Below are 15,833 nucleotides of genomic sequence, written 5' to 3' on the forward strand. Positions count from 1 at the left end.
CTTTTCTATATTTTTAAACTAGGTCTCAAACTATTATTCAACCTAAGCATAGGACTAGGTACTTTGGATTTAGTTAGGATAAATTTACACATAGGTGTTTAGATGTTCCAAGACCACCATTATTCCACATTTTAAGAGAAAGGACATATTTGTAAAAGAAATGAAATTTAAACTCTGGCAACTTTGAACAGTTTTACTTATGAAACATGGAAATACCACTTTTTTTAAATGAAATTTGACTTTTGAGAAAAACTGATTTTCTCAAAACACACATATCGTTTAAAGATTTGATGATTTAGAAATGAATTCTAATACATAATTTAGAACTTGGACAGAGGTCCTTTTCAAATATGTATTCAATGAAAACACCAAGTACCAATTATTTAATTTTTACAGCTTTAATCCAAATGGCCACTTATCTCATTAGTTTTGAATATTTAATGTGAGATAAAATTCATACAATTGATGATTTTAGAGTTAACTTTAGATACACATGTGGCGTTCCATAGGCATCTCTCAGGGATCAGTGCAACAACGTCAGCCGTGAGCGCAAGCTACAGGAGTAAAGGTAACCAAGGATGTTGCATTGCTAGGTCTTGATATTGAGCACTAAATTCAACTTTGATGATGCTTCTGAACTGTATCAGTTTCTCTCATGAATCCAGAAACTTGGCCGATTTTCCTCAATTCAGGGTCTCAGTTAAAAATCCCATTCTTTTAAAAGTTTAACTTTTCATAATTTTTTGTTCTTTGTGCAATTTGAATTCTTGTGGCTTGTTTTTTGTATCTAAAAGACCAGATTGAAGCTGCCATGTATGAATGTATAAAAACTCATAGCCATCAAGATATTTTCTCTCTTTATCCCTTTCTTTTTCTCCCACGCATCCTCTTCTTCCTCTGAGCCCTCCCAACACAGATGGTGAGGGAGGGTTTGTCAATGCACACACACAGTAAATTGAAATTTATTCAATTCTATGAATTCTCTGAATTTAATTGATGCTACTGCTTTTGATAGTTATGTTCTGGAGTTAGGAGGAAGGATTTAAACAAAAGTTCATTATGACCAGCCCCATCAGTCTTTGTATGTTGAAAGACATCTATAGCTTATAAAATAATTAGATTTGAAAATGGGCAGCATTTATCTCTTTAAATACTCTAGACCCTGTAAGGTGACACTTCTAAAACATTCTCTTTAGTCATTTCTGGTGAGAGGTTTTCCTTAGCATTAATATTCCTGTCATTCTTACTACCAGTTTTCGTTACCTTGTGGCCAGCTAGAGCTCAGTCCATGGGTGAGGCAATATAACATTATTAAAAAATAGAGTCAATTCAGTGAAATAAACATTTTTGCATACTACTAAATTTAAATTATTGATTAATTTCTTTGTTTAATATTATTTAAACAGTACTAAACTAGATTCTCCTCAAGTATTAAATCATTTATTTTCTGTATTCGCTTAGAGTTTAAGAATTTTTTAAATTACTTTAAAAATTACTTCAGTATACTGTAATATTATCTTTAATCTTTTTCACTGACTATGGAATGAAGAGTTCAGACATTAAAATATACACTATTATATATTTTAATTTCACATATGACATATGAATACATCCTTGCAAAATATTCAGTGATACAGAAATACCTTTGTTATGAGGAACAACTTAAGAAAACTTTTTTTTTTTTTTTACCCCTCCCCAAGCTATCCATAAAATTTTTTATGTATCTTTTACTGATGTCAGTATTCCAGTTTTAATATTTTTTCATGATTTGTTTATTTTTTTGTTGACTTTTCATCTTTTTTCCATGAGCCTCCTTATATATAACGAGGTATCTTATTTTTTTCATTTGCACTTACATTTTTCTTTATCATTTTCCATCTGTTAGCAATTGCATTTGAAAACTGAACTCATACAATTTATTGTTTTCAAAATAAACTTTCTTCTGTGACAGTAAAATCTATTTAGACTTTTACTGACATGATGTGAATTCCATCACAAACCTGTTTTCAATTTTCATTATTTATTTCATTGATCATCAATAGAACAAATGAATTAGGATAAGTGAAATGGAGGTATGTACCTGGTTCTACCACTAATCTCCTGAGTGACCCATATGAGTCACTTCAGAACTGTTTAACTATGATATAGAAATGCCCACTGCCTTTCCTTTAATTACTTTGCAAGACAGATTTTAGTCTTGGAGGTTTAGGAATAGTAATTTTTGTTTTCTCTATACATGTAGTAGATAATGTAGAAAATCAAAGTGCAGGTAAACAAAAATGATTAAAACTTCCATAAAATCTCAATTCCAAAAGAGAGTCACAAGTAAGATTTTGGCATTTACTTTAAAGATACATTTATATGTGTATTATATAGATCCCCAAAAAGTTATCCTTTTTATAGTGATTTGTGACTTATTTGTTTAAAAAATTGTGAATGTTGGAGAGGTTTATAGTATACTTGGTCTTAGCTATATCTGAAGTAGAACTTAAAGATAAGTCCGTATACTTGAATAAATGCTTTAATATTTGGAGCATGTAAAAAATGACAGTGTATTTCATAAACTTTGTGGCTCAAAACATTACACTGGAAGGATATATGTAATGAACAGCTGAGTTATTTATGATAAGTTGTAAACAAAAAAGGTATTGTGATAAACATCCTGTAGGGCAGTTGAAAGAAATCTTGAGACTCAAGTTTCATAGGTGTGTGTTTGTTCATGTGGGGTAAAAGACTCTACATGTAATAATACATGCATTAATTTGCTTTGAGTTCTTAACTATCTAAAATTTGATCAGTTTACTTCTGAGTCAAATGATAAATACCATGTGACATATTATGTGTTAATAAACACCAAAAAATTTTAAAAGTATAATTATATTCCAGTTTATATATTTTTTCATGTCTTCTTACTGTGTAGGTGACTCTTCTCAAAAGTTTTTTTCTTCATTACCTTGTGGTGGACTTGGGGTAAGTATGAATTTGTTTACTGCTTTTTAAAAAAATTTTTTTCTTGGAGTATAGTTGATTTATAATGTTGTGTTAGTTTCATGTGTACAGTAAAGTGAATCAGTTATACATATATCCACTCTTTTTTTTTTTTTTTTTTTTTTGTGGTATGCGGGCCAGGCTCCGGAGCGCAGGCCCAGCGGCCATGGCTCACGGGCCCAGCAGCTCCGCGGCACGTGGGATCCTCCCAGACCGGGGCGCGAACCCGGTTCCCCTGCATCGGCAGGCGGACGCGCAACCACTGCGCCACCAGGGAAGCCCTCCACTCTTTTGTAGATTTTTTTCCCATATAGGTCATTACAGAGTACTGAGTAGAGTTCCCTGTGCAATACAATAGGTCCTTATTAGTTATCTGTTTTATATATAGTAGTGTGTATATGTCAATCCCAGTCACTCAAATTATCCCCCCCTTTTCCCCCTGGTAGCCGTAACTTTGTTTTCTACACCTGTGACTCTGTTCTGTAAATAAGTTCATTTGTACCATTTTTTTTTAGATTGTACATACAAGCGATATCATATGGTATTTGTCTTTCTCTGTCTGACTTACTTCACTCAGTATGACAATCTCTGGGTCCATCCATGTTGCTGCAAATGGCATTATTTCGTTCTTTTTTATGGCTGAGTAATAGTCCATTGTATATATGTACCACATCTTCTTTATCCATTCGTCTGTCGATGGGCATTTAGGGTGCCTCCATGTCCTGGCTATTGTAAATAACACTGCAGTGAACATTGGGGTGCATGTATCTTTTAAAATTATGGTGTTCTCCAGATATATGCCCAGGGATGGGATTCCTGGATCATATGGTAGTCATATGTTTAGTTTTTTAAGGAACCACCATACTGTTCTCCATAATGGTTGTACCGATTTACATTCCCACTAACAGTGTAGGAGGGTTCCCTTTTCTCCACACCGTCTCCAGCATGTTTTGTTTGTAGATTTTTTGATGATGGCCATTCTGACTGGTGTGAGGTGATACCTCAATGTAGTTTTGATTTGCATTTCTCTAATAATTAGTAATGTTGAGCATCTTTTCATGTGCTTTTCGACCATCTGTATGTCTTCTTTGGAGAAATGTCTATTTAGATATTCTGCCAATTTTTCCATTGGGTTGTTTGTTTTTTTGATATTGAGCTGCATGAGCTGTTTGTATATTTTGGAGATGAATCCCTTTTTGGTTGCTTCGTTTGCAAATATTTTCTCCCATTCTGTCATTTGTCTTTTCATTTTGTTTATGGTTTCCTTTGCTGTGCAGAAGCTTTTAAGTTTAGTTAGGTCCCATTTGTTTATTTTTGTTTGTATTTTCATTACTCTAGGAGGTGGATCCAAAAAGATCTTGCTGCGATTTATGTGAAAGAGTGTTCTGCCTGTTTTCCTCTAAGAGTTTTATAGTATCTGGTCTTACATTTAGGTCTTTAATCCACTTTGAGTTTACTGCTGTATATGGTATTAGGGAGTGTGCTAATTTCATTCATTTACATGTAGCTGTCCACTTTTCCCAGCATCACTTATTGAAGAGACTGTCTTTTCTCCATTGTATATTCTTGCCTCCTTTGTCATAGATTAGGTGACCACAGGTGCGTGGGTTTATCTCTGGACTTTCTATCCTGTTCCATTGATCTATATTTGTTTTTGTGCCAGTACCATACTGTTTTGATGACTGTAGCTTTGTAGTATAATCCGAAGTCAGGCAGCCTGATTCCTCCAGCTCCGTTTTTCTTTCTCAAGATTGCTTTGGCTATTCATGCCTTTTGTGTTTCCATACAAATTGTAAACTTTTCTCTTCTAATTCTGTGAAAAATGCCTTTGGTAATTTGATAGGGATTACATTTAACCTGTAGATTGCTTTGGGCAGTATAGTCATTTTGACAATATTGATTCTTCCAATCCAAGAACATGGTGTATCTCTCCATCAGTTTGTGTCATCTCCAATTTCTTTCATCAGCATCTTATGGTTTTCTGAGTACAGGTCTTTTGCTTCCTTAGGTAGGTTTATTCCTAGGTGTTTTATTCTTTTTGATGTGATGGTAAATGGGATTGTTTCTGTTTACTGCTTTTAAGTAACATAAACTTCTGAAAATATATCCTTTGATTTATCTGGTCAGTTGTGTTTAAGGCTGTTTCTCAGTAAAAGTTATGCTGGACTTCAGGTTATTATGGCTACATAATTTGTAGGGCTCAATGCCAAATGAAAATAGAGATCCCTTTGTTCAGAAATTATTAAGAATTTCAACATGGCAGAAATACCAAAGTAATCCAAATATGGGGCCCTGCTAACTATAGGTTCCTGTGTGAAGCCAGTTTGCTAGACTTTTATATTGCTAGAGAAAGGGTAATATGAGAGGGTTTATAATGTAGTTTCATAGCAGAATTCCGTTTTCAGTAGAGTCATACTGAGTATGCATATGCATTATATTCCTGGTAAAAATGGCATAAACGTCACAAAGCACTTTGCATAGTGGGACATTTTGTTTGTGAACCTCCTGAGGCCATTTTTGTCTTCAATAATTAACAAAGCCTTTTTGACCCGGGATATTTATACCATATTTCAAGGACAAATTTGTTCAAATCCAACAACGTATGAAGAAAAATGTCTACATTTTTGTGGATGATTAGAACATACCCTTTAACCTGCAATATATTTAAAGTTAACCCTTACCAGTAACAAGCCATCATCCTGTAGAACTGAGTGCTAACTCATGTTAGGATAAAGTAATTCTAGATCAGGTTTCCAAGGGCTAAGGAATTTAAAAGTCAGTTAAGTTTCTTAGATATTGAAGGAAAGAACACAACTAGTCCTGAGTACGTTTTAGGTGATATTTTGCTATAACTAAATTTTATACAGAGAAATCCCATACATTTTCAGCTAATTCTGTCATTTTAGTGATGCTAGATTTTGCAAGGATAATCCTTCTATTCCTTCACCTGTGACTCTGCCTTCTAGAAATAAAAATGGCAACTACAGCCAATATCCATTTGGACTTTACAGTTTACCAACATGAACCTGAGGTTTGTAATAACTTTATAACATAGTTGTAATTATTAACACCATTTTGCCAATGAGAAACCGAAGGCTCAGAGAAGTGAGGTTATTTTGCTGAAGTTACTTAGTAAAGGCTGAAGGGCTGAAGGTATGAGGTTGACGTGCATGTGCATGTGGAGGAGTTCCAAAAGAGCATTTTAGGTCCTTCCAATGCTCTCATCTTCAACAGACCAGCCGCAGCCTCTGGAGCCTAGCAGTGCATCTGTGTGGCTAATGTAGTGTGGTCCCCTTGATGGCAGCTCACCAGTGAGCTTTGCTTTTTGACTCCTAGGACAGGACAGTCACCATCCCACATGCTCATTTTTTGCAAACCTCCAGTGAAGCCGGGAGCTTGCAGAGTCATTCTAGAAAGCAGAGAATTTACTGACTTTTAAAATGGGTTTCATTGGTTTTTGCACTTATTTTCTGACATCCCAAGTGGCCATTTTTAGAGAAGGGCTGATTACCTACAAATGAGGCAAAGAATGAAGCAAAGTTAATGACTACTTAGTGGGTATGGTGATGGGGAGGAAATCAAAGCTGTGAAAAGAGTGGTGATCATCAAACTCCCACTCACTTACAAGTACATTTAATTCATGATCCAGAGTTGAAATGAGGACAGTTCCCTAGGACCCACTTCCCAATTCTGACCTCTGCTGTGCCTATGACTCACTATGCCTTGAACATAAAATACATGTACTCAACCGTGCTAAACCCATGCCAAGTAAACTTCTTATTCTTTAGCAAGAACTGCTCTAGTAAACTTAGAAGTACCCAAAGAATGAATAGTGACTGCTGCTTCTGGCACAGTGGGTGTCATAGAATAACACCTAATCAGTACGGTGGCAGCAAAGGTGGTGGGTAAATCTAGCTTGCACAAGCAGAAGCAGGAAGAGTAAGACTGGATTAGTTTGACTCCATCACTGCTGGAAAGCGCTGGAGAGAGGCACCTCTGTTTTTCAAATTGGCCTGGTGGTGTTTATGTAGGTGTAGGTGAGTGTGTATGTGTTGTGTATACCTACGCTTGTTGATGCTCTAGAGAACTAGCTTGATTCAGTGTTTTGGGGTTTTTTTAGGAATCAGATTGTGTTCTTAGACATTCAGGAACCATCTTGACTCCTAAGATCTTTGGTTTTGATATAAGTCCTAAGAGAAACTCTGGGTCCTGTGGATTTGTATCCATCTAAATTTTTACCTCCAGGACAGTCCAAGACATATTAAGTATACAAAAGATACCCAGTATGAACATGGAGTGGCCCAACTTGGCAACATGGGGGCACACCAGCAAGCTTGGAAACCACTAAAATCGCTTTTGTCTTAAGGCATTTCTTCCGGTTCATATTATCTAAGATGAACCCATTGGTTTAAATTCCAAAACACTTAATGCTCCCCAGTTGCTGGGATAAACCCCAGTTGCCTAGAATATATACCTTCCTACCAGATGGGTTTAATTTATACCTACTGAATGCTGATGGATTAATTGGCTTTTGAGGGGTCTGCCTGGGACATTATGAAATTTAAAAAATCTCTACCCTTATTAGATTTTCCCGTAAAATTGCAGGTGATAATTTGGTCAAGTAGCTCAATGGGTGAATGGTAATAAGTTGCTTTAAAGTGTGCTCTCCAGAATTGCATTTTGGACAACAATCTCAAGGTTTCCAAATTCCTTTGTGTTTGGTTCTCATTTTGTTTCGTTACTATGGCATGACTCATTTCTGATTACTGTGTGATTGCACTGCAAGAAAATGCACCAACTGAAAAGAGCATTTTACCAAATCCCGGGCCTTGATAGTCATATAGTGAAACAGATAATTAAGGGACTCTGGAAACAAAAGCCAGTGCCGGACCACTTTAGTTCTCACTCCTCAGGGTATATCACTAAAAATAGTGATCATTTTCCTGGCCATCTGACCTGCTGCTGTGTGAAGAAATCTTGAAGTCATTTCTCAGCCTTATTTTTCCCTCTTCACTTGATAGGCCACAAAAAAACCCACAAAAGCAAGGACGAGCAGGCTTTTATGATAATGTCGTCATCAGCTCCCAGCTTCAAACGCTTCTGCGGCTTTTGAGTTGTCATTTATAACTTGGAACTGAATCGACCCATAATTCCCCTGATACACTTAGAGAAATTGATAACAGACTCTGCACTTCTTTTATGGCTCGGAGGAGGCAACTCCAATCACATCACTATTGGCAGGCAATATTATTTTTTGACATGGTTGTAAAAGTATAAAGGGGCTTATGGCATTTGTTTAGATGAGGAATGGGCTCTCAAGCTGTGCTGGGGTTTACAGGACCAGATTAGTGAGAAGCAAAGGGAATATGATGTTTGCAAACAGGATATGATTTTATATATAAGTTTGGGTTTCATGCTCTGTTCCCTGGGGAAAGCCGTGCAGACAGCAGAGAATTCCACTTTTATCCTACAACAGACAAGCTCCTAGTGCCAAAAGGCAGAAAAATAAACGTGGTCAATGGGCAGTGTCAGACCCTTGATTGGAGGAGGAGGAGCTGTGGAAGAGGCAGAACAATTCCCTAGGAGGAATGGGGAATTGCAGAGCATGGGCAGAATCTGGACCTGCCTAACTGGTCAAAGATGTGCCAAAAATGAGGCTCTGGGAGGTTTAATCAAGGCACCTTCTCCAGCAGCAGCTCAGTCAGTCCGTGAACATGACACTGGCTTTTTATTACAGACTTTTACTCTGTCCATATTCTCTTTGATTACACCTAGATCTGGCACCCTGTGAGGCTTATGGATGTCATTTTTTGTGATTTTTTTGGGGAGGGGGAAATAGGGAGAAGGATTAGGTGATTGTGTGGAGGTAATTTTAGGCTCATTTCAATTGCTCAGAGGTTTTCAGGAGACATTTTAGTTATATACTAACTATACTCCCTATAGAGGAGGCAGGTTTGGATGAAATGTGTCAAATTTTCTTGAATTTCGTCAAATTAAAAATGTAAGCTCTCCCCTCTATGAAATGTACATGTATATAAATATATATGTATATATATATATATACACACACATATTTTCAGAAGCAAATTCTATTCTTTCACTACATTTATAACTTCATATTATTTTCCCATTTATTATATACCACATTGGTCCTCCACATTCATTCCCCCAATGACAATTAAAAAAAGTTCCAGTGGCAAGCCTTTCAAAGACAGCTTTCTCTATTGTATTATAATATCAAGGAATGATTTATTTTATGACCAAATCTATGGACATATGGTTAAATTCAACATAACAGAAAGGTTTGGTTAATACATTTTTCTGCTGTTTACAGTGCTCTTCTTTGAAACAAAAAAATCAGTATTTTAGAAGGCATAACATGTGCCATCATAAGAGGGGTGAAGGGCAGGAAAAAATAAGATAAGGCTCGTTGCCAGTGATTAGACAAGGAGCAGGAATGCAAAGACTGATGAGGCAAGAGTACTTTTCCCATTGCTCATAGCCTTTTCAGTGGGCTGATCTGGATAAAAGTTGTGCTGTGGGAGCACAGAGGAGGGAGCTTCCAGAACAGAAAAGAAAGAAGAGGGGTGTGGAGGTTAACTCCAGCAGTTGTAAGCTGAATATTCAAGAACAATTAGGAATGAACGTGTGTGTGTGTGTGTGTGTGTGTGTGTGTGTCCGGGGTGGGTTATGACTCTGTGGGAGCACAGAGGAGGGAGCTTCCAGAACAGAAAAGAAAGAAGAGGGGTGTGGAGGTTAACTCCAGCAGTTGTAAGCTGAATATTCAAGAACAATTAGGAATGAACGTGTGTGTGTGTGTGTGTGTGTGTGTGTGTTCGGGGTGGGTTATGACTGTGGAGTAGCGGGGAGGCATCCAGGCATTAACTGTTTAGGCTCTCATAACACACCGTATTTTTGACAGATGCACTAAGCAGTTGTCGATTAGTAGGGAATTCTTTTCCTCAGATAAAAACAGAACCAAAACCTAATGCTTATGCCAAAATTTGGATATTCCTGAAATTTTGATAGTGATTCAGGAACCCCTTCCTCTTATCTTAAGTATATGCATCATGTGTTATTCCCACCCCGTTTTCCCAAGCAAGCACAATGCCTTTTGTTACATCTGCAGAAAGAGGAGGGAATGGCATCTGTTTCTCACATGCAGTAATCAGGATAATGTTGATTTCTCTCATATTAATGGTCAGCTCAAACCTGGCTTGCAATCAGTGTTTCATTTCCTCCACTGCTGCTATCAAAGATGCATCACAATCCTCTTCCCTCCAGCACAATAAGAGGATCCACCCTGATTTGGAATCTCTCTTTTCCTCATCTCCCTTTCTAATTGTATTTGGATTTTCATTAGTTTTAAACTTGACGCAAATGATACTAGCAGGAACACCCCAGGGCACCTGGAAAAAGTAAAACAGATAAGCGGCCTTAATGAAATTGTTTTGAGAATTTTGTTTCATGCTGTGGATTCCACAAAAAGATCATGTTGCCCCAGACTTGGAAAATATAGTACAAAATATTATGCAAGCCAGGAAATTCTTTCTAAATAACAAAGGAAGTTTCCAGTATTGCATAAATTATGCTAATTGTGTATACTCAATGATAGTTGCAGGGAAATAGACAACATTCCCCACAGAGATAGACATACATACATTACTCTGTGTTTACTGCGAACTGTAAAATTTTATAGAATCTTTAAATGCATGATGTCCATTGCAGGGAAGAGGAAAATTAGAAATGAAAACCTTAACTTCCTCCTTAATTCACTTAACTGTAGCATGCCATCAGTGATTAAATTCTTTCGATTGCTTTGACATTATGGCTAAACACAACAGGATGCATTTTGGGGTTTTGGGTTTTTTTTTTAATTTTTCTTTTTTTTTAAGATTTAATTTAATTTTTATTTTTTTGGCTGCGTTGGGTCTTCGTTGCTGCGCGCGGGCTTTCTCTAGTTGCGAAGAGTGGGGGCTACTCTTCGTTGCGGTGCGTGGACTTCTCGTTGCGGTGGCTTCTCTTGTTGCGGAGCACGGGTTCTAGGCACGCGGGCCTCAGTAGTTGCAGTACGCGGGCTCAGTAATCGTGGCATGCGGGCTCTAGAGCGCAGGCTCAGCAGTTGTGGCGCACGGGCTTAACTGCTCCGCGGCATGTGGGATCTTCCCGCAGCAGGGATCGAACCCGTCTCCCCTGCATTGGCAGGCGGATTCTTATGCACTGCACCACCAGGGAAGTCCCGACAACAGAATGCCTTTTGAAATTTCATTTTCATTTTCTTATTTAAAGTAAAAATGAATATAACAAAACTATTAAAATTCTTCTGTTGTCAAAATGAGATAGCTTAGAAATGCTATCATCAAAGCTTTACACATGTGTTTTTTACACTCGGGGCTACAACACCTGTAAAAAATGACATACGCAACTATGTCAACCAAAGTAGTGTCAGTTGTAGGGAAGAAGAAAACATATTCATTTCTGGAATTCCTTTTTCTGTCATTTTTCTCTGTTCATTTTCTTTCCTGGCCTATGGGTCTTGATTATAAACATTCAGACAAGAAAAATTGCACCTTAGAGTCTGCAGTTGCTGAAGGTAAATGGATCTGATGAACTTCAGGCTTCTACCTAACTCAGGAAATCTATGATTCTATGAAACAAAAATTCAGAAATTAAAACATACTAGACTAAATTCGAATATACATCACTGATTGTCACTTCTGATTGTCAAGAAAACATAAAACATTAGGTCCAACAAAAATTTAGAGTTGACAAAGGAAATGAGACTACCTAGGAAGAAGGAATCTTTGGGACAGCTTCTGTGCTGTGCAGCCTGAAATGCAGATAAATCCAGGCTCACCTCAGACTTTCATTTTGATGTGAAAAAACTACACTTATGTTTTCCCTTTGTCACATTTTTACCCTGGATAGTTTCGGGTCCAGTTATTCATCCTGTAACTAATATCTAAGACATAGTATTGATATATCATTACTGGATTTGTCTTTGCCAAGTATTTTGGCAGAAAGTTTAATAAAGTATAACTATTATGATTCTCAAACAATACACATAGTTTTTCTTACAAAATCCAAAACTAAAATAAATTAGTTTACTGAATGCTTGAGCCATAGTAGGCAGTTCACAGCAGAGTTCCTAGGACTTAATCATTCCAAACCCCCAAGTAGAATCCATAGCTCCCAACTCCTAGTCCAGCAGCATCATTATCACTGGGTCGTGTTTTATTTTTTTAATGTAAAATAATAAGTAAAATAAAGGACTTGAAATACTGAGCGATGACACACCTTAGCAATGAAGCATATACATTGATTCATTGTTTTTATTGAGGCTAATAAGACTATTGAAGGGCTAATACATTTGAGAATGATATGCATCCAAAACCATTTGGTTTATTTATGCTTTTATCATATTATAAATAATATTTATATGGTCTCTAACTAATATGTACTGTGGATACATTGTTATCCTTTGTAACAGTCTTTAAAGACTTCTCAAAGTGATTCTATACCATTTCGAGGTGTAATCATTCAATCCCAGGAGACTTACTACTAACTGTGTAACTGAGGCTTTGTAGTCTACAGAAAAGGAAACTGAGGCTCAGAGAGGAGAGTAACTTGTTCAAGTCTCATAGTTAGTAGGTGGTGAAGTATAATAGAAGTCTCCTGATTCCCAAGCTCTTAACCACAGTTCTGTGCACACACAACTCACCATAATTTCAACCTCACATGATTGTCAGCACTCCTTTCCCAAATGAGAATAACCCTAACCGTAAGAAAAGCAAAATTGTTGCTTTTGCCAAGAACATTCTCTTTTTAATTGAAATTCCTATAAAGTATGAAATCCATGAACTCAGACATCATTAATTTGGGGTAAAAAATTATGTAGCTGTATACAGCATTTCAACTCTAACTGGACCACTGAAGAATCTCTGGCCTTGGAGGAAACCACTGTGGAGTGGGTTAGAGAGAATCTCATTTCACACACCGACTGAGTCAGAGTTAATTTTATTAAGTTGCTTTTGGTAGGAATGGGGCTCTAACATGCATTGTTTAGTGAATAAAAAGATCAGCTTATTATGAAATACCCTTTACACAGTATGTACATCAGATTAAATAAAGAAGCAGTAGGAAAATACTGACATGATATTACTTGGCTGTAGCTGTAACTCAGTCTTGGTAGGACTGATCAGCAGGTCACTGAAATTGTGAATAGCAACAATGGGAACTCTCACGTTCCTTCACTGACCACATAACCCACAGGAATCCATATATTATTTGTCAAGTCCTTTAGTCCACCAGTATCTTAACTAAAGATCCTGAGTCTCAAGATGTAGCACTTTGCCACAACAAACATGTTACTTCACTTATTCTTGTTATTGGCACGCAAATAGCAAAGGGATATTTTTCTGAAGATGAAGAGTGACTAAAAATTGCACATGTAAGGTCAGTAGAGCTGCCAGAAAGCAGTCGATCATACTGGGAGGGGGTTTGTAGTAGAGCATTAACGTACATGGCCTGCCCCTTGTCTCCTCCAGCTGCTGCATTAATAGTTCACGCCTTCTTTCCATATGGAATGTTGGTCACAGTGTTCATTCATCATATCCATGGTTTTCCTTGGAATCTGAAGGTCCTCCCTGTAGTTGCTCTGTTTCTTTTTCATCTCACCATGACTAAAGAAGCTAAGGTGTGGGCATTATAACCTACAAGTGATCCCAAGGGGATGGGCTGTCATTCATGTGTTCCTCCCAGTGTTGAACAAAAGAGAGAAAGCATGTGGTTTCACCCACCCATTGTCATCATAAATCCATCCCAGCTCCATTTCAAAGGTCTCAGGGTTTCAGCAGAACATCTAACATGAAATGAATACATACATTCGAAGAGCTGGCATGTTGTATCACATGGGAGAGGGGAGAACACCCATTGTTACAGGCTGCAGAGCCAAATGAAGAAGAATCCAATAGAGAATGCCATAGCTCCTCAGCCCAGAAGTAGGTCTCTCATCATTATACCTCAGAGGAAAAAAGTGATGATAACCCAGAGTTATAGTGGCCTCTCAAGAGGTTCTGAAGTGTTGCTACCTAGATGACTGCAGAACTATCCCTGAGAGGTTTTACGATTTTAGGGGATATGTCCTTCTTCCCAGCCCTAGAGTCAGAGAAACCAGCGATGCAAAGTCTCTGTTAATAATTATTTCATTCGTGTGAGTCTCAGTTTCTTCATCTGTATAATAGGGATAATGAAGCCTCTCTCATTGTGTTATTGTGAAGATCAAATGTAATGATGTAGGTTATCAGTGACAGCTGTGTCTATAGAATGGCCACTTCCCCACTTTGACGGGTGGCCCTAATTTTTTCTCCTTTTGCAGAGAATAAATAGGCTGCTGTCTCAAGGGTGTGATTTAAAAGCTTCTTCAAAGCTCTGAAACCCTGGGGTCTCATAGGATGCACCTACCCAACTGATGTTCTACCATTAGAATCCTGGCACTGTAAGGAGACTAATAAGGGGGGGAGACCATTGTTTTTAGAAGCCCCTAGGATGAAGCACATGAGCAAAGAACCTTGATTTAGGAATTGGAATATTTGGATTCAAATCTCCACACTGTCACAACTTGAAAAGTGTTTCTCTGACTGTGAAGTGTAGAATCTGATTCAACAGTACTGGATGGGGCCTGAGGTGCTGCATTTTTAACAAACACCCATGTGATGTCAGTGCTGCTGATCCATGGACCACACTTTGAGTGACAAGATCCTATATGACCATGAATGGACAAATCATTTAATTTTTCTGTGCTTCAGTTTCTTTACTTCTTTTAAGCAGAGGTGATTAATGAAACGTGCTTTATCTTTCTCCTTGGGGACAAACATGACATGCTTGGGGATCTGGTTGACTAAGACTTAGACAAGCAGTCTGTCTCCTTTGGGCAAATAGTTACAGGGCAAGGAAGTTTCTGTGAGGGGCGGGGTGAACCATGACAGCAGAGGTCCAGGGTGCTAGGGGGAACTCCAGGTGATGCTGGATGCCAAGCCAGGGAAAGGAGGCACCTGATTCTGGCAAATGAAAGCTTCAGGTCTAGTTGTGACACTGACTGAGGAAAAAAGGGTGGTTCTTCACTCAGTTGTGTATGTAATACAAGACCTAAATGGAAGAGAGATTTTTATGTCACATTTTATCTTTATTTAGCCACAGTAGAACACTGTCAAGACATACATCACTATGGAATGAATTTGTTTTCATTCATTAATTTATTCCCTTTACAAAAATTTATTAAGTGTCTATTATGCGTCAGACCCTGAAGATATAGACACCCGTGGCCCTGCACTCACGGCGCTTAACGCTAGCTTTCATGGTATATCGTTAAGAAGAGATCTACAGAACAAACAATAAAGAATATCTTTCTTTAAAAAAACATTTTTTTTTTTTTTGTGGTATGCGGGCCTCCCTCTGCTGTGGCCTCTCCCGTTGCGGAGCACAGGCTCCGGACGCGCAGGCCCAGCGGCCATGGATCACGGGACCAGCCGCTCCGCGGCATGTGGGATCTTCCCGGACCGGGGCACGAACCCGGTTCCCCTGCATTGGCAGGCGGACGCGCAACCACTGCGCCACCAGGGAAGCCCTAAAAAAACATTTTTATTGGAGTATAATTGCTTTACAATGGTGTGTTAGTTTCTGCTTTATAACAAAGTGAATCAGTTATACATATACATATATCCCCATATCTCTTCCCTCTTGGCGTCTCCCTCCTACCCTCCCTATCATCTCTAGTAGGTCTGCATCTTTATTTCCGTCTTGCCCCTAGGTTCTTCATGACCATTTTTTTTTATTCCATATATATG

General features: G+C 38.0%; 1 protein-coding gene across 16 annotated transcripts in view; it reads left to right on the forward strand.

The window, feature by feature from the left end:
- HDAC9 (histone deacetylase 9) overlaps positions 1-15,833 on the forward strand; it is a 604,670-nt gene that overhangs the window by 284,097 nt on the left and 304,740 nt on the right. For all 16 annotated transcript variants that reach the window (XM_028490082.2, XM_055085027.1, XM_055085034.1 and 13 more), the window contains one exon: positions 2,921-2,970. In XM_028490082.2, the coding sequence (XP_028345883.1) occupies positions 2,921-2,970 (50 nt within the window). The remainder of the gene's footprint in view (positions 1-2,920; positions 2,971-15,833) is intronic.

This window comes from Physeter macrocephalus, chromosome 5 (genome assembly GCF_002837175.3).
Source record: "Physeter macrocephalus isolate SW-GA chromosome 5, ASM283717v5, whole genome shotgun sequence".
In the NCBI taxonomy this organism is placed as follows: Eukaryota; Metazoa; Chordata; class Mammalia; order Artiodactyla; family Physeteridae; genus Physeter; species Physeter macrocephalus.